This window comes from Bombina bombina, chromosome 5 (assembly GCF_027579735.1).
Source record: "Bombina bombina isolate aBomBom1 chromosome 5, aBomBom1.pri, whole genome shotgun sequence".
Classification (NCBI taxonomy): Eukaryota; Metazoa; Chordata; class Amphibia; order Anura; family Bombinatoridae; genus Bombina; species Bombina bombina.
Window position 1 is genome coordinate 229,368,422 of NC_069503.1, and position 23,509 is coordinate 229,391,930.

General features: G+C 35.8%; 1 protein-coding gene across 3 annotated transcripts in view; it reads left to right on the forward strand.

The window, feature by feature from the left end:
• The first annotated feature begins 13,272 nt into the window (after nt 1–13,272).
• ZNF438 (zinc finger protein 438) overlaps nt 13,273–23,509 on the forward strand; it is a 34,267-nt gene continuing 24,030 nt past the window's right edge. The window contains exons 1-2 of one of the 3 annotated variants that reach the window (XM_053713875.1): nt 13,273–13,380; nt 13,555–13,652. In XM_053713875.1, coding sequence (XP_053569850.1) covers nt 13,607–13,652 — 46 coding nt within the window. In that variant the 5' untranslated portion in view covers nt 13,273–13,380; nt 13,555–13,606. Of the gene's footprint in view, nt 13,653–23,509 lie in introns of all 3 variants that reach the window. The other 2 variants (XM_053713876.1, XM_053713874.1) reach the window with 2 other exon arrangements.

Below are 23,509 nucleotides of genomic sequence, written 5' to 3' on the forward strand. Positions count from 1 at the left end.
ATGAAAGGAACTAAAACAATTGGGAGCTTTAAATGTACCCTTATATTTCTTGTCTAGGGGCAGAAAATCTCCCTTACCCCTAGTAACAGTGGAGATAATAGAATCCAACTGTGAACCAAAAAGATTTTTACCTTGAAAAGAGAGATAATAATCTAGTTTTAAACACCATGTCAGCATTCCAAGATTTAAGCCATAAAGCTCTTCTAGTTAGAATGGCTAAAGACATGGATTTGACATTGATCTTCACAACATCAAATATAGCATCACAAATAAAATAATTTGCATGTTGAAGTAAAACAATAATGTTAGATAATTCAGAATCTGAAGACAACTGCTGTGCTAAACTGTCCAACCAAAAAGTAGAAGCAGCAGCAACATCAGCCATAGATATAACAGGTCTAAGAATATAGCCAGTATGTAAATATGCCCTTCTTAGATAAGATTCAAGCTTCCTATCTAAAGGATCCTTAAAAGAAGTACTGTCTTACATAGGAATAGTAGTACGTTTGTCAAGAGTGGAAATTGCCCCATCAACTTTCTTCCCAAAGATCTAAATTGGCCACAGGTAAAGGATACAATGTCTTAAACCTAGAAGAATGGTTAAAAGAGGTACCAGGCTTATACCATTCTTTAGCAATCACATTAGAGATAGCGTCTGGAATAGGAAATACTTCAAGAGTAATAACAGTAGTCTTAAATACAGAATTTAGACGATTACTAGCTTTATCATCAGGAGGTTTAGACTCCTCAATACCCAAAGTAAACAAAACTTCCTGTAAGAGAGAGCAAATATATTCTATCTTAAAAAAAAAGATGATTTGTCTAAATCTGTCTCTGACGTTGCATCCTCTGAATCAGAGGAAACGCCATCAGTAGAGGATACATCAGTATGCTGAAGGTCAGAACTTAGTTAACTAGGATTAGGAAAATGTTGCAAAATCCTTTTACGTTTATTTGAAGGCACAGTCATTGCCTTCTCTAGCTGCAGCAATAAAATATTTAATTTCTGCAGGAATACTATGTACATTAGACTTAGATGGAATAACAGTGGGTGCATTTGTACTCATAGATATATTATCAGTATTTAACAAATTGTCAAAACAAGAGCCACATAATTGAGCTGAAGAATTTAGTTCAGCTTTTTTTTACAACAAATACACTTAGCTTTGGTAGCTATGTGTTCATGCAGCTCAAATCCTATGGTAATATCAGAGGCAGGTTCAGTTTGAGACATAATTGCAAAAAAAATAAAAAATAAAAATTAATTCTGCAAATTTATATCTATGCTCCTAAAATGTACCTAAATAAAGCCTAAATGGATAATTATATTATACTGCATAAAATGTGATTATCAGCATTCCATGAGACTAATATAATATGTAGCATCCTAATTTATAAATAAATTACTAGCTCAAAAAAACCTGTATGTTTCACAGACAACCTTGACCAACATTTTATCATTATTTAAAGTTGCTAAAAAAGAGCACTGAATTACTGACTCAAGGCATGTATACAAACAATATATAACAACTTTACTTAAAAAGTGCCCAATCCATAGCTGAGGGTGTCTTATATAATAAAAGTAAATACTTACCTTGTAAGACACCCATTCGCATATAGCAGAAAACCAAACCAGTACTGAAACATATCAGCAGAGGTACAAGAGTATAATGTCGACCTATAAAGGGAGGCAACAGATGAATCCCTGCGACCGATTTACAGAGAGCCTTGTGAAAAGCTTTCCCATAGGCGAAAACATGGTATTATCAGGCAATACTCCCTTCAAATCCCTAAGACGAACACTGCACTTAGAGAGGAACTAGGCTTCAATATGCTTAGAAGCGCCTTTTACTGAAGAAATCAAGCACATCATGCTTCACCACCTCCTAAGGAGGCAAAGTTTTTAAAACTGAGGTATGAGTGAGGTGGGAGGTGTATTTATAGGTTTGGGAAACTTTACTCCCTCCTGGTAGGAATGTATATCCCATCAGTAACTAGCTTGTGGACTCTCGCCATCTATATAAAAGAAATTTAATTTTGGACTAAATTTTTGTTCCAAATATTCAAGGAAATTTGTTTCCCAGAATATTTGTTAGTTGCACAATTCAGTTTTCGTTTAATTTAAAATAAAATGAAAATTTAATTTTCATTGAACATTTACATTTGTTTTTGTTAAACGTGACGAATGTGTGTTCGTCCAAAAACCAATGTATATCTTTATTGTAATCCTTTTTTCAGAATAATGTGAGACAAACACTGTGGAAGATTACAAACACACCACTGCTAAGCATAAGACTATACTATTAATTAATTAAAGGGAGTTGTTACCCAAATACTGAATTACTTCAGAGTGATGCAGCATATCAGCATATCTGTAAAAAAAGTGACTAGAAAATATTATATGAACATCTCTATATAAAAAAGGAAGATATATTTTGTTACATTTAAAATTTGTGTTTTTTTTATTTTAATTTACTTTAGACTTTTGTCTTTTACGTTTTATTACATTTAACCTTTCCACTTTCTATTTTGTGTTTAAAGTGATGGTAAACTTAGAGCAGTTTCTAAGTATAATCTAACAGAGTGACATTTAAGTTGTTAAACCATAATTTTATAGGCTTAAATTTCTTACATGTCCTGTAAACCCCCCAATTTTTTATTTTATATATATATATTGTTTATTAAGGGATACTACAACACAATACATAGACCTTCATTAAGGTCTAACATCAATCAATTCGATAAATAATACATTACAGTAATAAATTACAACAATCTTGTAACCTGGTAGTCAGTGAATTAAAATCAAACAAAGCGCTCTTGTAGGATCCACTTCGTGAAGGAGATTAAGTCTACTAATGTTAAGTAATTGTGCTGCTCACTCAATCAAAAGCTGAGCCATAGAGCTTGCTGTTTTCTTTGTGGGGGCTAAGAGGCAGTATAATGTGGAGCGCACACTGTCAATTACATATAGAGTGGGTGGGATCGCTCTACACTACATAAAAAGATGAGGAGGAGGCGGGAAACATAGAAACGGGGAACATTTTCTGTGAAGAAAACCGCAATGTGTTCACCGAACTCCCAAGGATGCCAAGAGAATGAAGCAAATTTGATAAAAGTAAATTTGAAATCTGAAAATGGTATGTTCTATCAGATAGTCTTGAAAAAGGCCTATTTTCAGGCCGAAACGTGCCGACATCTAACTGAAAGTAAGCAAATTTCTTACACCTTAACCAATTGTTTTAGATTTTCTACAGTATTGCTTTTTTCTTTCTTCACAGGATTACTTAAGAGATTTATTATATTCACTGATGGATATCACTAATTAGAAGATATAAGAAGTTCACCATTTTCACTTCATCTTCGCACAAACTATTCTAACATTTTGATTGTTGCATTTAACAATTTTGGAAACTTTATACTACCTCCTTCACATTTTTATATATATATATATTTTTTTAAATAATTTTTATTGAAGTTTTGAGAGTGACAAACAGAAGAAAAATAACATACATAATTTGTCCAAATACAAGTATGACAACCGAGCTAGGTCCATATTATAATAGTATATCATGTTCTAATGGAATTTGAGAGAAGGCATGGACGAATTAAAATTGAACTTCATTTTATAACATAATACATGGCGTATGGTCCGCATAACGACAGAAGAGAACTTCAATCTCTAGGTTAATGATATCAAGATGAGGGGAGATGGCTTATATTCCTGGACCATAATATGTAAGGGAAGGGGGGAAATTCAGCGGGCAAGAGCAGCTCATAATAAAGAGGGGGAGGGGGTGGAGCCTATTAAGGTGTGTCAGTAAAGGAAATGTTATGGAAACATATGCTATGGGTGTCATGGGTAGATAAGAGACATCAGAATGAACATATCTACAGCAAGTTATGATGTAAAATAAGACAATGCTAGCTGTTATACAAGATGATTCTCTCAATATGATGTATCCAGGGTGTAATAATCAGACCTAAAGGTCTTTATCAATACAACTCCATAGGGAGAAGGTGTCGCTATACACCTTTGGACACACATATAGCCGAATCAAGATTGTGTTGAAGTAAGCATATGATGAAGGTACATAGGTATGATATACATATATATAGTAATATATGAAAATAATTAATAATAGGCCTATCAGGTCAGATTTAAACAGATATATAGAAGAAGGCCTAAAAACCAAAATTAAGCATAAAATGCCTCTCCTAAAGCCACTTACCCATGGTAAAGCAATCAAGCCTAAATGGCATCATCTATACAATGCAATAGGGAAAAGATGTCGCTATACCTCTTTGTTAACTCATGCAATAGATTCCAGATTGTGTACATATAAGGAAGTAGCTAATGTACAGAGGTATGATATATATATAGTATATAGCAATATGTTGACCAATTAATAAGAAGCCCATAAGGTTTTAAACAAAAGTAGTACTATGCACTATTCCTCAATGGTAGAGAGTAATCATGGGGTATGTGCTGGTCAATGCAATAGGGGGAAATCCGTAAAACACTAAGTCTAAAGGCATCCCATATAGTACACTGGTGGGTTCCTAAAACACATAAGTTAGGCCAATCTAATTTAAGAGCTATGTTCCAGAATGATGTTCTGGTGGATGATCTGCTACCCGCAGATGTAAGAATTAATGTAGCAGCCAAAAACTAATTTTTATTGGCATGTATGGTGGATAGGTGTAAGCAACTTGTGTCTTAGTATAGGGCAACCTGAAAGAAGTAAAAACATGAAACCTGGACCATGCTCTCATTGCATGAATAACACGATGTAAACCTATTCATGACATAGAAGAAGGATATGGTATGTAATGGGAAAGTATGAGTTCCAAAGTATAAACCCCCAGGAACTGCAGAATGTAGCTTAATATTAATTCCCCCTAAATCAGATAGAATTTCAGGCTTTAAGGGAGCGAGGGTCTATAATACTAAGTATCTGAGGGATAGGTGCTGTAATGGGCTGTCTAAAGATGTGAATAAATAAGGATAAACAGTCATGTAGCACGTCACAGCAATACAGGGATATTGTATACATTATAAATAGGTAGACACAATTCTTCCATAACACAATAGAGCTATAAATGAGAATGCAGAGACTAAAGGCTTACGATGGTTAGCATAAGGTGTATACATAGATGGACAATGAAAAGAGGCTTTGAGTTCAGACTTATTATGTTGATAAAATATACAAATAAAACCACAGGGTTAGAGGTGATCCTAGTCTGATTGCAAAGATAAATACAAACCTGTGAATAAATATTCTAGCTGCATCAATGTTCTAGGACCAATTGGACCCCTGCAATTGCTAATATACCTATAGAACTGTGAGCGACCACTGGAGGTAGTCTCCTAATGGCCAAGTTAACCTTGTATGGATACAAACCATGTATCATTATGTACCATATGAAAGATGGGTAGGCATGTTATTAAGATGTGTTTAAAGCACGAGTAGGGGGGTCTGTTCTCCAGGCCATGATAAGTGAAGCCATATGTTATAAGTACGCAATAAACATCTAACGTATGAATCAGACAGGCATGAACCTATTCAGTAGCCGTGGTAATGTTAGAGACCCAAATTGCTATAGAGATATTAATAAATGTTGCCTTACTTGTAAAGTCTTCAACAGATAAATAGTATAAATAGCAAACTATAACCAACATGAGTGTAAAATGTTTTAAACAATGTAACCTCCTTCGTGCAGTATAGGCTAATATGAAGCAAGGTATAAACTATTCTTAAACACTTATTAAGTATTAGTGGCATCTGGGGAGTAGCTAGCCTACACCAGCTTTATCTGCTACTGGAGCATATTGCGGGTTAATATAGTCCTGCCCGTGCAGTAAGACACGTCTCCTCGGTAATGTCTGCAGGCCGGTATCTCTCATGAGGTTGGATTGGAGATGAGGCATGAAAAGGGTCACAGTGGACACCACATAGGGCATCAATCCACTACTGCCCAGCACCGGTTTGGTGGTCCGCAGAAGTAGAGTAGCTAAGAGGTCAACTGTACAGAGAACTGTCCGTCCATTCAGCCCAGGATCTCTTGGAGTCATTGCAAGATCCATGTGTGCAGTATCGGAGGACTGTGTTGTTACAGGTAGGGTAAATATACCAAACTCCGCTGTTTGTACAGACCTGGTTGCAGAGTATGTTCCCTCTCCCTGGTGCTTTTCTATATGAGGCTTATCTCTGCCGCATCATGGGGTGCTCGGACTTTCCTCAATTAGCTCCAGCCTATGAGCAGCCATGCTGACCGTGGCTGTGATCTTTGCAGAAACTGATCTAGCCGCCACTACTGCCAGTGAGGTGTTTTCCTCTGTAAATTCAGCTCTGCAGGTAGATTTAAGATCGTCGAAGCTACTTTGCATTTTCTCTTCAAAGTGACTAAGTAGCGCCTGCACCTGTAGATAAAATTCCTCCATGCTTGGTAGTGTGTTAACATGTTTTCGCTGAAAGTAGGATGCTTCTGTTCGGCCCACCGCTGCTATGGATAATAACGCACTCTTTATCTTCTCAAAGTCTGTTAACTTCAAGTGAAGTGTGTGCGGTGTAGCATAAAAATCATCGATCAAGCAGAAGACGGCCATGTGAGTCCGTTGCACCTTAATTTGTCTGTTATAGATAATCTGTCCAAATGCTGGGCTTCTGGGGACCTCTGCCTATCAGAGTAAAGCTCAGGTTTTCTGCTATCGGATGGTGTCATTTGGGAGACAGTATCATGTTTGAGTCTCCAGTATTGTTGATGAATGTGCTTTGCAGCTACAGAGGGTTAGATTTCAGTGGCCATGTTGGTCTACGGCCAGCTCCACCCTCCCACATTTTTATATTTTTTTATATATTTTTTATAGATTTATATTTTTTCTATTTTATCACCATTTTTTTCACTTTTTGCATTTTATATTTGATTTTGGAGTGATTTTTTTTTAACATTTGAACATTTTGGACATCTTTCACATTACACACTTGATTGGGACAACTTAATTGGAACTCACACCAACTATATATTTTTTGGGGACCACTTTCCAAATACTCTTACTGGGAGATTTTTTTCAACATTATATGCATTTGCTATTTATTATCATCTCTATGTGAAGATTATTGTTGTCTTTTTCATAGATTGTTGCTGCTTTTATAACTGTTTACATATTGTTTTTATCTTGTAAATCATGGATCCATGAATTTTAGCTTGATTTGTGTTTTATATTGGGTACATTAAAACTGTAACCTTTTATACATCCACCTTAGCCTTCTTGACGCTCGCTTCATCTATTTATACTATTGACTATCACGAGGTTTACTAGGAAACCCACTGAAGGGAGAAATAGGTGTACATACTTGCGCTGGGTCCACTAATTAATATCACCTATACTGTTCTATCAGAATCATGAAAGAAAAAATGTTGGGTTATGTCCCTTTAAGGTCTATTTTTCAACTTTGCATGTTTATTTTATAGCATTTTTACTTTGAAGAAGAGGCATGATATTGCTGCAGAAACAAATTCACAGTTTTGAGAAGTACAAAACAAAGAATATGTGATATCTTCTCTAGACCACTGGTTTTCAAATCTGTCCTCAGGTTTACATAATTAAAAGCTAACCCTTATTTCATGATCAATGACCTTTGGATTATAATTTACCTAAAAGAAAACCGATATATATTTAATTAAAAAAGCATTTGATTAAAAAAAAAATCTGAATTAAATTTATTTTTTTTTAACAAAAATCATTGATTTTATCCACACTGGTAACTAATAACCTACTTACAGCAAAATTGAAAGGTAACTTTTCTGTTAATCCTTCTTGATCTGTCTGCAGCCTCTGATACTGTTTACCACCCTCTCCTGCCTCAAACCCTCTAATACTTCGGCATGTGTGACACAGCGCTCTCCTACTACCTGTCCAACCGTACCTTTAGTGTAGCCTTCTCTGGCACATCCTCTGTCTCTCTATCACTTTCTGTTGGGGTACCACAAGGCTCTGTCCTTGGTCCCCTTCTCAATATATACTGTACATCTTCCTTAGGTTCCCAAATAGGTCCACGGGTTTCAATATCATTTGTATGCTGATGACACCTAAATGTACCTTTCTGCACCAGACATATCCCCTTTCTTGCTAACCTGTGTAACTAACTTTCTTTCTCATACTTCCTCCTGGATGTCCTTACACTACCTGAGCTCCTTATTTCCCCCCCTTGTTCCAAAATCTCTATCCTCCATATTTCTATAACTGTTGATAACATAATTAACCCAAACCCGCATGGACGATGTATTGGGGTGGCATTTGACTCAGATCTATCTTTCACTCCTCACATCCAGTCTTTGACCAGTTCTTGCTACTTCCACCTTAAAAACATCTCTTAAATTTGCCACTTCCTCACACAAGACACACCTAAGATTTGAATTCACTCTCTCATTTCCCATTTTGACTATTGCAACTCCATTCTCTCTGGGCTCCCTAGCAGCTGTCAAACACTGTGGAGGATTACAAACACACCTCTAGTCAGGTATATAAAAAAAATATATAATACCAAACATGATATAAACCAATTCAATACAATACTAAGGCCCCTGGCCAGGACCAAATCATGCCACGAAAACGCCTGACACACGTTTCACACCCCTGCTTTATAAAAGGCCATTATATATTTTTTTATTTACCTGACTAGTACAGGAGCACCCAGCTTTTTTAAGTAATTATATTGGAGTAACACGTGAGTATAGCAGATCGCCAATCCCTTTTTTTGTGCTCACTTGGGAGGCTTAAGTCACTGGTAGACTATAGTGAGGGACTTTTTTGTTTCGTGTTAAACAATGTAATGGGGAAAGTTACCTATATTGTACTTTTCTGGTATTAGGCCAATGTTGTTTTATAGACGTTATTTGTTTTTATAGAATCAATGTTGTGATTTGGACCATTCATGTCCCTGGATGTTGATAATTTTTAATTGTTTTTAATTGCTTTTATTCATTTTTTATTCTCTTGGTATAATAAAAGTTAAGTTTCATTTAATTTTCCTAATTATTTGAGGGTTGAGACCCTTTTCTTGTTTCTAGACTATCTGTATTCCTTATTTAGAGTGCTTATGGGATGCTGCTTTTTCTTTCTTTGTATATGAACCTATCTAAGTATCTCTTCAATAAAGAATACCATGGGAACTAAGATAATTTGAAAACAGAGGTAAATTGCAAACTGTTTTTAAAATTATACGCTTTGTCTGGATCGCAAAAGAAATTGTTTCGTTTTCATATCCCTTTAAGTCTGCAGACAACAAGGCTAGCCACATCCATATTGTTAGTAAAAAATGCATTGTTTTGCAGCTGTTATCAGTTAATGCCAATTAGAGACAGATATGTAGCATTGGTCAAAATAAATGTAGCCACCAATCAGCAAGCGCTACCCAAGTTCTGAAACAAAAATGGGCTGGCTACTAACCTTACATTTCTGCTTTTTAAAATAAAGATAGCAAAAGAACAAAGAAAATTGATAATAGGAGTAAATTAGAAAGTCACTTAAAATTGCTTGCTCTGAGTCATGAAAGAAAAAAATTAGATTTAGTATCCCTTTACTAGTGAAAATTAACATTTATTGATTCAGATAGGGCATGCAATTTTAAACAACTGACCAAATTTGCTTTGTTCTCTTGGTATTTTTTGTTGTTGTTGAAAGCTAAACCTAGGTAGGCTCATATGTTTATTGCTAAGCCCTTGAAGGCAGCCTTTTATCTCAGTGCATTTTTACAGTTTTTCACAGGTAGACAACACTAATTCATGTGTGCCATATAGATAACATTGTGATCACTCCCATGGAGTTATTTATGAGTCAACACTAATTGGCTAAAATGCAAGTCTGTCAAAAGAACTGAAAGAAGGGGCAATCTGCAGCGGCTTACATACAAGGTAATCACCGAGGTGAAAAGTATATTAATATAGCCGTGTTGGTTATGCGAAACTGGGGAATGGATAATAAAGGCATTATCTTTTTAAACTATAACAATTCATGTATGCAAATCCTCCTCTCCGTAAGAAAATGCAGTATACGCCCCTTAACAAGACATGGCTTTAGATCATTCCATCAGGGAAAAAGAAGTACTGGCGAGCATTCTTTAATAATCTCACCAGCCCAGAGACCTTTAGATCATTGGCCACTTTAAGAGTCAGCTCTCATCTCTCTGGAACTTCAAGGTTCTGTCTGTTTTCTTAAAGAATTTAGAGAGTTCTGCCACTGTAAAATAAAAAATATATTTTCTCTCCAAACTCAAGTTTTTGAGAATCAGGCCCTATGTCAATAACTTTATTAACTCACCCCAGAAAGACAGTGCATCCTTAAGAGTAATTCTGTTAGGGGAGCAGTGACTTTTGCATGCCCAGAAACATTTGACACATAATAGGACAGTTCATTGTGTCTTTAAAGGAATGGTAAACGCAATGCCATTTGCAATGCATCAATCTAAAGTACATGTAATTGCAAGTTAAAACGCCTTTTTTTTTTTTTGGAAATAGGATTTATATTTCATGTACCGTTTTTAATTTTTATGTTTTACTATTGCAGACTCCGCCCCATGGAAGATCTCTCATGGAGCTCAGTGACGTGTGCAGCTCCCCCACCTCCCGTTATCGTCACTGGTTCTGCGCGTTCACGATATGGGCGTTAAAGTGCGCATGCGCAAAATCGGCTTTGTCAATGAACAAGGTAACATTGAATCACGAGATTCATTGTTTACTTCGTTCACGGATAGCGCACAAGATTTTATTTTGAAACATCAATAGATATGTGTATACAAATAAATAATAAACATTAACCATTGACATAGTAAATATATTTGAGCAAAATCGTTGTAATATGAATAAAATCGGAAAATCCACAATACTTACTGTATCGGGTACAAGTAAACAATGAATCGATATGCATGAAATGATTCAATGTTTACTTTGGCGTAGCCATACAATTTTGGATAATCCTAGTACACATGCGCAAAATAAATCGTGTACGCGCATTGTGTATCAGTAAATATTTGAGATTGATGACATATGGCGAATTTTGTTTGCGCATTCGCATATGGAAGAGCGGCACTATTGCCTCCCATAATGACGTAGCCAGCCAAGCCCGTAGACACGCATTTCCATTCGACATGTCAGTGACAATGATTTATTGCTGCGAGGGGGGCCAGCGGGGGATCGCGGGGAACAGAGTGGTAAATAATAGATTTTATTAAAATTTTACATAGAATCGTTTAAACGAAAATATGATAATAAATTAAATGGATTACAAACTACTGTTTAATAGACGATGCTATAATGGAGTTTACCATTCCTTTAATAGTGCAGTATATGCCAAAGTTGTATGATCTGCTGCCTTACACAGAATAATTTACCACACAAAGTCAGTATTCTAGAGCTCCCCCATCTCTGCCCCTCAAATCTTAAAGTGAAGGTAAAGTTACGCTATTTGCTATCAACTATTATACTCAATGAATGAAATAAATATAAGTGTAATTCATCATTTTTTCCCCCTGATATCTAAACAAAGTTCTAAGCTTTATAAACTACATTTTTAATCGTCATATATGCAGCCCGTTTTTTGGGGGGGGGTTTACACAGTAGTCACGTTTTTATTTCAACCAGTTGAAAATTAGGCAGTTAGACGGCCGTCACTCTATGTCATACGCCCACTAAATAAACTGAGCATGCGTGACTTTCTTATTTATCGGCTTGAACATCATGCGCGCTCCCGTAACCGCTAATTTACGTCTTTGATTCACAAAAGTAGACGCTGAATCTTGTGACGTTGTTGTTTCATGCATGCGCTAAATTCATCACATGGTGACGATGACATTTGTTTGCGCATGCGCAAAGCTGGTCTCACGGGAGCGAGCCTTGAGTTGTAATGTAGGGAGTGGGTGGGACCACTCTCTAGTCTAAGGCGAAATCGAAGCAGGAAGTGGGAGATGGGAGGAGCAAAGAACAGTAAGAGATATTTTTTAAGATTGCAATCTCTTACTAAGTTATATTGAAGGTTTAAAAAGTTAGCGACTAAGCTAAACATCGCATAGGCTTCATAGAAAGTGCAAGATATTATCTAACATTTACAATTACTTTCAGCTGGGTTTTTTTCAGTATGCTCATTTAACAATACTCAATTGAGGACTATTGTTCTGTCACAGTCCCAAACTGTAGCCCCTCAAAGTGTCCTTGAAATATTTCCACAAGTTGGCAACTTTTATGTAACATTGGGGGAAAAAATGAGTAAGAGGGTGGAAACACTGGAGGACTGTTCATGGAGCCAACATTTATTCCAATGTTTACTGTGGCAAGTGATACCTAATGAAACTATTATCAGACATCCCAACCTGCAAAAACTTATTTCAGGTTGGTTGGTTCACCCGCTACTGTTTCGCCACCCCACCCCCCCAGTTATATATTGGACACCTTGAAACCCTAAATAAGATAGAGTAGCTTCCCACTAAAGTCACATTAAAAAAAAGTAGCTTTATTGCACAACCACATACAACAAACCTATTTTCCATTGATCGTACGCTTGTTGAATGCTTTAATATTTTAGAATATGAAGTTTAATTACGTGCAGTAAATAAGGTAGTATTTGTGTTTTATTATTGGTGCATGCTTTGAGGGTTCTATAACGTCCCAGCAACTAAAGGCATTCCTTAAAGAAACACTTTTTCGGATTTGGGCCACATTGGCTCATGCTACTTGGAGTTTCAGGGAGATTGCATTCCATTTGCTGGTATCAGGGAGCCGCTATTACAATCAGGGAGACTCCCTGAACTTCAGGGAGAGTTGGGATGTCTGTATTATCAACCGTATATAGTGCACGTTAACCGTTTTCTTTAAAATACAGTCCAGGTACTCAGTTAACTATAAACCCACTGTGTCTATTACCTAAAACCCGAGCAAGGGTGACGTGTTTTGTTTTCAGATTGCACTACCCATGAGGTACCATGAGTCACGTGCTCTCCCTGTTTACAATCGCCCATTCTTTAAAGCAGCAATTGGCTCCCTCTGTGAAAAAGCTATTAATTAATGTCCATAAGTATAAACGCAATAAACTAAAAGAATCCATCTTTACCGCAGAAATGTGTGTAATTACATCAAGATCACAGAGCAGCATCGGTTTACTATGTTGCCGTACATCAGACTCTCAGCTAGGACTACGGGTCGGATACTGGAATAGTAGAGGGGGCGGGCATACTAGAGCGTTACCCTGGGAAATTGCTGCTCGCTCTAGTGTCCAGCCCCAAGTCCTGACGTCATGCGGAGCAGCGGAAGAGGAACAGTGTGGGAAGCTGTGTTTGGTGCAGACGTCTTCCTGGTCACTATTTTCAGTTTATTATGGTCAATCCTGTACGTGATTGCAGTTTACAGTCACTTTTCATTTATCCTATCGCCTTTTATAGGGAACCTAATCCTGGTACAAATGCCATGTACAGATATGTAGCTTTATAAAGCTACTTGTATTAAAATATTTCAAACTGACCAATAATCTGTTGCGTGTGACACTCCATTTGCCTTTTGCAGGAGCGGGTCACGTACATAATATTGCTACAGTGGATCAGTTCAACAAATAACTATGCGTCATGCACAGGAAATATGTGCTGGGAAAGCAGCCTCTCCAGGTACTCACTGTCCTGTGCTATTTGATGTTGTGATGGTTTGTGTATGTGTCCTTTACTGTGATACTAATCGGTGCTGTGTACACATCGTAGCAGATAATGGGTAGGAAGGATGAATTAATATAACCCCCTGTTATGTAATGTTACATGCATAATGTGTATGCTGCAGCCTTCCCTTCTCAATCTTACAAAGTTTAAAAACGATGTACTCTAGTTAGCTTAAATTGCCTAATGTGCCCTCCTGTGAAGCTCCAGATGAGGATACGGCTGGTGATTGGATCATATGTGCAAATACTTCTTCTGATTGGTTCACCAGTCATATTCTTGTCTATAGTACCACAATCTGTGGGTGAGCAAATATGACAGATGTGATTAAAAGAATAGGAAAGTCAAAACTAAACTTTCATGATTCAGAAAGAGCTTGAGCATTTTAAGACACTTTTAAATTAGCTTACTATTACATTTTTGTGTATCTGTTGTTAAAAGCATATCCTCAACAGCAGGAACCTGCTATTGGAAAGCTAACTGGTGATTGGTGGCTACGCACATTTGTCATTGGCTCACCAATTGGCTACAGCTAGCCTCCAGTAGTGCATTGTTGCTCTGGAGCATACTTTAACTATGGGTTTAATACAATTGTATGGGTTAAACACATAGTTATATACAACCAACAGTGCAATAATGAAATGATCGAAAAGAGCATTTTCTTTGTGCACTCTTATATCCATTTAAAGTGAAAGTCAACCCTAGCATTTGACTACTGTAATATAGGGACTTTCATTCATGAAGTATAAGATACTTCCTGCAGAAAGCTCCTTTATTTGTTTCAAACGATCGCCGTTCTGAGCAGCTCAGGCAGCCCACAGCAGAAATTTATTTTGCTAAGAGGTGACGTTTTCACCTCTTAGCAAATAGCATGCGGAAAATCCGGCTCCCAAGGGTGCCAAGCCAGATTTACCTCACAGCTATTGGCTAAGAGGTGAAAACGTCACCTCTAAAGCAAAACGGCAATCTGCCCAGGGCTTCCTTAGCAGCTTGAAACAAATAAAGGAGCTTTCTGCATGAAGTATCTCGTACTTTATGAATGAAAGTCCCCTTTATCTGTTTCAATAGTCAATCCTAGCGTTTCACAAACGGTAAGGTTGACTTTCACTTTAACCCCCTAACTTGGGTTAAGGACATATTTAAAAATAAAATTCTGTAACAAAGTACAGCTTCATATTTTACACATAACTCTTGTATGTATTATATAATAAATATATTTCCTCCAACACAATATTCACCTGCAGCTCTTAGAGTAAAATATTTTGAGCTCGATTTATCAAGCTAGGGCGGACAGGGGCGCATATGTACGCCCCTGTCCGCCGTAGCTTGATAAATCGAGCACAAAATATTTTACTCTAAAAGATGCAGGTGAATATTGCCCCAGCTCACCTCTGGTGGACAGCAATCCGCTGCCGGAATTCAGCATTACACTAGAGCGCCATTTTGCGCTCTTGTGCAACACCGCCCCCTGCCGCTGCACATCCAATCACGCGGCTGTTAATCTCCTTTGGTCGGATGAGATCGGGGAAATTTAAATTCTCCATCTAAGAGGTGGACTGCTGCTTGAAAAATAATGACTGCACGTTCTCTTGTAAGAACCTGTAGTCGGAGCTGGATAAATCAAGCCCTAAATGGCTGAACAAATACGTTGGAATGCAAAAATAAAGTTGTAACTAATCTATAATGCTGTCAGTTTGTCATCTGTTTTATATGTGTAAGATCTTACAATATGGATAATGTGATTTTTATAATTTTATTTGTTCTTGTGTGAGCAAGAATAAGACAAAAAAAATTATCTATAGCAACTACTCCCCTAAAAATAATCCATATTTAAATGTCAATGTTTAACCCCTTAGTTGCATTACAGAGCTACACTGTTTATTTTACTTATGCAGGTTGCTTTGCATTCATAAGTGAATGAGATTACTTTATAATATTACAACACATACACAGAGTTAGGTTTGTAGATTACATGTATCCCCTTTTGTGTGACATCAATTATCCCTTGCCAAAAGAAAATATGTAATCTGTTCTGAACAATCCATAGTAGGAGTTTATATTCACAATACAAAACTATAAATTACATGGCAATCAATTTCAGAATATAAACACATAAACGCACAAATAAATAAATCCCTAATCCCAGGGTGAAGTGCATTCTTCTTCTGAACCTTTTTGGTGAGTCTCTATAGTTGTATATACAGGTATTACATTCACTGGCACTTACAAATAATACTTTGTAGTCTGACAGGCTTCAACATTTTGATGTATTAATTTAAAATAATATTAGTGTACAAAACCAAAAACTTAATCAGTGGAACTGAAGGTCATGCTTGGGTTCGTTTATGTGACTGTCAATTTGTACACTGTCTTTCTTGTACTCTTGTTGTTTTGTATAAGCTTTATTTATTACTCTGGAGAATTACAGTTATAATAGATTTAATTGCCCCTTCCCAATGCACCACTTATTTTTGTAAGGTTATAAATATACTGTCTAGTTAAAGGGACACTGTACCCAAATTTTTTCTTTCGTGATTCAGTATGAGCATGAAATTTTAAGCAATTTTCTAATTTACTTCTATTATCAAATTTTCTTCATTCTCTTGGTATCTTTATTTGAAATGCACGAAAAAGAAAAAAATTGGGTTCAGTGTCCCTTTAAGTTAAAAATAGCCCCAGTCTTACAAGCAAGTGTACAAATGAATGCTACATAACCCACACTTAGTGCTAAAGCAAATTGATAAAGCTGTTCATTGATTTTTTTTTTATTTTTTTTTTTACTTAAATATGAACAATAATCTAAAGCGTTGTGTTTGCAGAATGCATTTTTGAGGGTGTGATAAGGAAACTAGATAAAGATTATTATTTTCAAAAAACAATACAGCTAATTGTACACACAAATTATTTTCAGCTCTGTTGAGGTTATTTAACAGCCAATGACTAAACAGTCACCAGTTATACGTATAGATACTCTTATAAAAGTATGAAATGTTTGTGCACAGCAGTGTATCGTGAAAAACATCAGCACTGAGATCCACTGTTTATTTTAGTGGGTCAATCAGTGTAGTATCTCATGCATGACCTGGCTTGACTTTCCAGCTACGGGTAGAAAACCCTTTATCAAATTTTACAACAAACAACGAATGTCCACAGCGCTTCTTAGTTTGTCTCAAGTGTCTTTATTACACAGACATTCACAATGACAAGCAACGTTTCGGGTAACAACCCTTACTCATGAGTAAGGGTTGTTACCCGAAACGTCGCTTGTCATTGTGAATGTCTGTGTAATAAAGACACTTGAGACAAACTAAGAAGCGCTGTGGACATTTGTTGTTTGTTGTGGAATATAAGGGATTATTGCAGAGTCCCTGTCTTACGTGCGCAAACCTAAGAGGTTGCTGTCTCACTACATACATTTATCAAATTTTAAAGGGACACTAAACCCATATTTCTTCGTTAATGATTCAGATAGAGCATGCAATTTTAAGCAACTTTCTAATTTACTCCAATTTTCAAATTTTCTTCATTTTCTTGCTATCTTTATTTAAAAAGCAGGAATGTGATGAATAGGAGCCGGCCCATTTTTGGTTAAGAACCTGGGTTATGCTTGCTTATTGGTGTGTAAATGTAAGCCTCCAATAAGCAAGCGCTATCCATGGTGCTGAACCTAAAATGGGCTGGCTGCTAAGTTTAAATTCCTGCTTTTAAAATAAAGATAGCAAGAGAACAAAGAAAAATTGATAATAGGAGTAAATTAGAAAGTTGTTTAAAATTTCATGCTCTAGCTGAATCATGAAAGAAAAAAATTGGGTTCAGTGTCCCTTTAAAGGTTTACATTTTGTAATAGTTTGGATTTCGGAATATTTGCATCTGTAATATGGGGCAGCTTGGAGAGGGGATGGAACCAAGTGTAAACAACAATATCTTAGGTCATTTACGTAATATGTACATGTCATAATACAGCTTATACATTAAACTAAAGGTCATTTATATCATTTTTAATACTTTTGTATACATAGTACCATCAGATAATATAGTACTGTAATCAGACTATTTGCATTTTAGAAAACGAAATTGAAACCAAAGACACAGAGAGAAAATATTGTGACTTACAGGCAGGGGAAATAGTCATTTTTTTATTGTTTTATTTTTAAAAAAAATATTAATTAAAAAGTTTGGATTTCACAATTTTGGAATTCTGGATTTGCGGATTTTTACCTGTATTTACCAGTGGAACAAGTGATACCGCTTTCTATTGGCAGTATATCCTGATGACATCATGGAAATAAAAGCCTTTTGTGGATGGGTGGTTGAAAGATGTTCAGAATGGGTCATTGCGTTCCTATAAAAAAAAAAAAAAAAAAAAGTACTATACTGAAAAGAATGCAGTATTCTTTATTGGGTGAATTGGAATAGCACAAAGGAACAGTAGACTGGAGATTGACATATAAAATGTTTAACTAAGTGTAGTGGAAAAAAACAACACTTTGCAATTATTATTTACTTGCACCCTTTTCCTCTAATTTAAGTATGAAAATTGGGAGTTTTCAGTTCTGTAAACTGCCAGTGCATACCACAGACATCACAAGCCAAACCCTGCCACATATCTGTCACTAATTAGCTTCAGCAAAGATAATAAGATAATGAACTACCAAACAGTGGACATTGTGCAAACAAAATGATATTGGTTAGCAGTTTCTAACTCTAGATTGACTCCTCCAAATAAGGCACGTTGTAGGTGGAGTCTGGCTGTTGAAGAAAAAAAAATGGAGCACACAGGGTGTTAAAGGTACAAATGAAACCTGCTCAACGGAGCGCCCCTGGGGTATGTAAAAACAAATCCTGTGAATATGATAGGCACTAATAGAGTGAGGGTATATGTGAAAAAATATAAATGATATCCTAGGCGGCAAGCAAATATTCCCAGTGCGTCTGCACACGCACAAAATAGCAACAGTCCATCCAATGTAGGGAAAAATAAGCGCTCCAAGCCCACAGATATATAAAAGTTCAATTTTATTCCAAATTTGTTAAAATCATACAAGAGAGATTAAAAAGTGGTAAGCACAGTAGTGCAAAAACAGGTTGTAGAACAGGTGCAAAAAACAGCAAACGTTTCGTGCTCCATGCACTTGGTCACTGCTAATTGATGCACCTGTTCAGAACTCTATTTATACCAAATTTCTTAAAGTGATATCACAAATTTTCATTAACCTGTACTTTGCCATTTTTGCAAGGGAGCCTATGACAAGAAACATTTATTTACTTTTTCCTTTTCATGTACATAAAGTGTTACAATATAAATATGCAGGTTGATATTTGTTGGTTAAGGCGTGACTATGTTTTGTGAAAACAATCTATTTTGCAATATATTTAAATCATTACATTTATGAAAAGAAGCATACACATTGCTCTATGAGTCATTACCTTCAGTGTTAAATATAATCAAAACCATGTTTATATTGGGATATTGTTTAAACTACTCTTAATATAAAAATCCTTAATTTGAAAAGTATGAAATTAGATATGCAATAGATGAGCCTATGACAAGAGCCTGATTTCCTAAAACATCAAAATAAATGTATTTATAGTAATCTATTTTCCCTCTCATAAAGGAAAAATTGGGTTGGCAATAATAGTGAGAAAATGTCTCATATCAACATATTTTCTTATTTCTTAATTCTTTTTAGGGGAATGAGCCCATGACAAGAGACATACCTATAAATTCAAAAATTTCCCAAAAACATTAAATGATTTATTAAATTTTCCTATTTCTTAATTCTTTTTAGGGGAATGAGCCTATGACAAGAGACATATCTATAAATTCCAAAACATTTTCAAAAATTCCTTTTTAAAATAAATTACTAATTTTTTTTTTAGATATTTATTATTTGGTGAATAAGTCTAAATCCCTTCTCATGTTGAGGCCCTCAGGGTGTGTAGTCTGTAGATTGAACATCCACATAACTTCTCTTTTGTCAAGTGTTGTCTCTCTATCACCTCCTCTTCTCCATTGAGGGACAAAATCTATCCCCTGTAGGATAAGAGCAGATGTATCTGCATTGTGTAGAACCTTAAAGTGCCTTGATACAGGTGTGTCTGTGTTCTCATCCTCTATGGAGCGCAAGTGCTCCAAGAACCTCTCTTTTAACGGTCTCTTTGTTTTTCCTGTATATTGTTTGTGGCAAATTTTACATGTGAGAAGATAAACCAAATGTGTGGTAGAACAGTTGATATAATGATGTATCTTATAGGTCTTATTGGTAATAGTAGAATTAAATTCCTCTCCTTCCTTAACAAAGTCACATGTTGTACATATTGGGCGTCTGCACTTATAAAAACCCTTTCTCTGTTTTAACCAGCAGGATGTTTTTTTGGTTTTTACATCTGATGGAGAAATAAAATTTGCTATCGTCTTACCTCTTCTAGATACAAAATCACAACCTTCTTTGAGAATCTCCTTAAGGATAGGGTCTGAGTACAAAATTGGTATGGAATCTTTAATAATATTGCACACCTTAGTGTATTCCATACTGTAAGTTGTAATAAATTTGATCTTGCTATTTTCTGATGTTCTTTTCTGTTTATTCCTATATTTTAGCAAGTCTTGTCTGGGAATTAAATCTACACTAGATTTTGCCTCTTTAAGTAACTTCTCACTGTAGCCTCTATCCCTGAACCTTTGTGTTGCCTCTTTTAACTTCACCTGATATTCTTCCTCATTTGTGCAATTTCTTTTAATTCTGGTATATTCCCCCTTAGGGATACCCTTCACATCATGTCTTGGGTGGCATGAATTGTACTTGAGGATAGTGTTCCCAGCTGTAGACTTTCTATATATAGTAGTTTCAACTGTATTTTTGTCTGTGCTTATTAATGTGATATCAAGAAAATTAATTTCTTTATCACTCTGTTCACTGGTAAAGTTTAAGTTGAGGTTGTTATTGTTCAAATATTTACAAAAATCCTCTGCCTCTTGCTGATCTCCCTCAAACACAAACAGATCATCTATGTATCTGTAAAACTGGATAATCCTATCCTTGAAGGGGTTTTTATCTCCAAAAACGTGGGACAGCTCCCACCAACCCATAAAGAGGTTGGCGTATGAGGGGGCAAATTTAGCCCCCATGGCTGTCCCACGTTTCTGGAGATAAAAGCTGTTCTGAAACAGAAAAAAATTGTGACTCAAAAGATATTCAATATTATAATAATAGTATTGAATATCTTTTGAGTCACAATTTTTTTCTGTTTCAGAACAGCTTTTATCTCCAGAAACGTGGGACAGCCATGGGGGCTAAATTTGCCCCCTCATACGCCAACCTCTTTATGGGTTGGTGGGAGCTGTCCCACGTTTTTGGAGATAAAAACCCCTTCAAGGATAGGATTATCCAGTTTTACAGATACATAGATGATCTGTTGTTTTTGTTTGAGGGAGATCAGCAAGAGGCAGAGGATTTTTGTAAATATTTGAACAATAACAACCTCAACTTAAACTTTACCAGTGAACAGAGTGATAAAGAAATTAATTTTCTTGATATCACATTAATAAGCACAGACAAAAATACAGTTGAAACTACTATATATAGAAAGTCTACAGCTGGGAACACTATCCTCAAGTACAATTCATGCCACCCAAGACATGTTGTGAAGGGTATCCCTAAGGGGGAATATACCAGAATTAAAAGAAATTGCACAAATGAGGAAGAATATCAGGTGAAGTTAAAAGAGGCAACACAAAGGTTCAGGGATAGAGGCTACAGTGAGAAGTTACTTAAAGAGGCAAAATCTAGTGTAGATTTAATTCCCAGACAAGACTTGCTAAAATATAGGAATAAACAGAAAAGAACATCAGAAAATAGCAAGATCAAATTTATTACAACTTACAGTATGGAATACACTAAGGTGTGCAATATTATTAAAGATTCCATACCAATTTTGTACTCAGACCCTATCCTTAAGGAGATTCTCAAAGAAGGTTGTGATTTTGTATCTAGAAGAGGTAAGACGATAGCAAATTTTATTTCTCCATCAGATGTAAAAACCAAAAAAACATCCTGCTGGTTAAAACAGAGTAAGGGTTTTTATAAGTGCAGACGCCCAATATGTACAACATGTGACTTTGTTAAGGAAGGAGAGGAATTTAATTCTACTATTACCAATAAGACCTATAAGATACATCATTATATCAACTGTTCTACCACACATGTGGTTTATCTTCTCACATGTAAAATTTTCCACAAACAATATACAGGAAAAACAAAGAGACCGTTAAAAGAGAGGTTCTTGGAGCACTTGCGCTCCATAGAGGATGAGAACACAGACACACCTGTATCAAGGCACTTTAAGGTTCTACACAATGCAGACACATCTGCTCTTATCCTACAGGGGATAGATTTTGTCCCTCAATGGAGAAGAGGAGGTGATAGAGAGACAACACTTGACAAAAGAGAAGTTATGTGGATGTTCAATCTACAGACTACACACCCTGAGGGCCTCAACATGAGAAGGGATTTAGACTTATTCACCAAATAATAAATATCTAAAAAAAAAATTAGTAATTTATTTTAAAAAGGAATTTTTGAATAGACTTTTCTCACATACCAACAACCGCTGTTGGAGATGCGGACATGTGGGCAGTGGCATGGGTCACATGTGGTGGTGGTGGTGCTCTCAGATAAATTCTCTATGGAGGATAATAATCTTGGAAATAGAACATATCTTTCAAATAACCATCCCTCTAGACCCCCTTATCTGGTTACTAAATAAATCATTTAAACTATCTCAATCTCATTTCAAGCATCTGTTAAAAATCATGATAAACAGCCTGAAAGTCCTGATAGCTCAAAACTGGAGATCACCAGGGATCCCCACACTAGCTATGTGGCGTAATAAGGTTACAGATCTAATAGAACTAGAAGAATATGGCTTCATGGTAAAGGATAAAAGAGAACAATTCATAGAAGTGCGGATAACATGGGAGAACTATATCAAGTCTATAGAGCCCATACATGATCCACTCGATATAGCTGCAAGCCATTAAGCCAATTAAATCAACTGTTCTTAATTAGACACAACCATGATTTCTAGAAATTGACACAGGTAGACGTTACTATACGAAGAGACAAGTATAGAGGTATCTTTAGTCTTATTTTATTTTTATTAGTTTATTTTGTTAAAAATGTTAAAACAAGAATCTTTGATGCAGGATAATTATTTGGAAATTTGCAATGTAAAATTGAACCTTTGACTGGCATTATAACATTCCTGTTTATTTTTCTTTCTTGTTCATATTGTCAATGTTTATGTATCATTGATTCTTAATAAAAATACTTTGGAAAAAAAAAAAAGGAATTTTTGAAAATGTTTTGGAATTTATAGATATGTCTCTTGTCATAGGCTCATTCCCCTAAAAAGAATTAAGAAATAGGAAAATTTAATAAATCATTTAATGTTTTTGGGAAATTTTTGAATTTATAGGTATGTCTCTTGTCATGGGCTCATTCCCCTAAAAGAATTAAGAAATAAGAAAATATGTTGATATGAGACATTTTCTCACTATTATTGCCAACCCAATTTTTCCTTTATGAGAGAGAAAATAGATTACTATACATACATTTATTTTGATGTTTTAGGAAATCAGGCTCTTGTCATAGGCTCATCTATTGCATATCTAATTTCATACTTTTCAAATTAAGGATTTTTATATTAAGAGTAGTTTAAACAATATCCCAATATAAACATGGTTTTGATTATATTTAACACTGAAGGTAATGACTCATAGAGCAATGTGTATGCTTCTTTTCATAAATGTAATG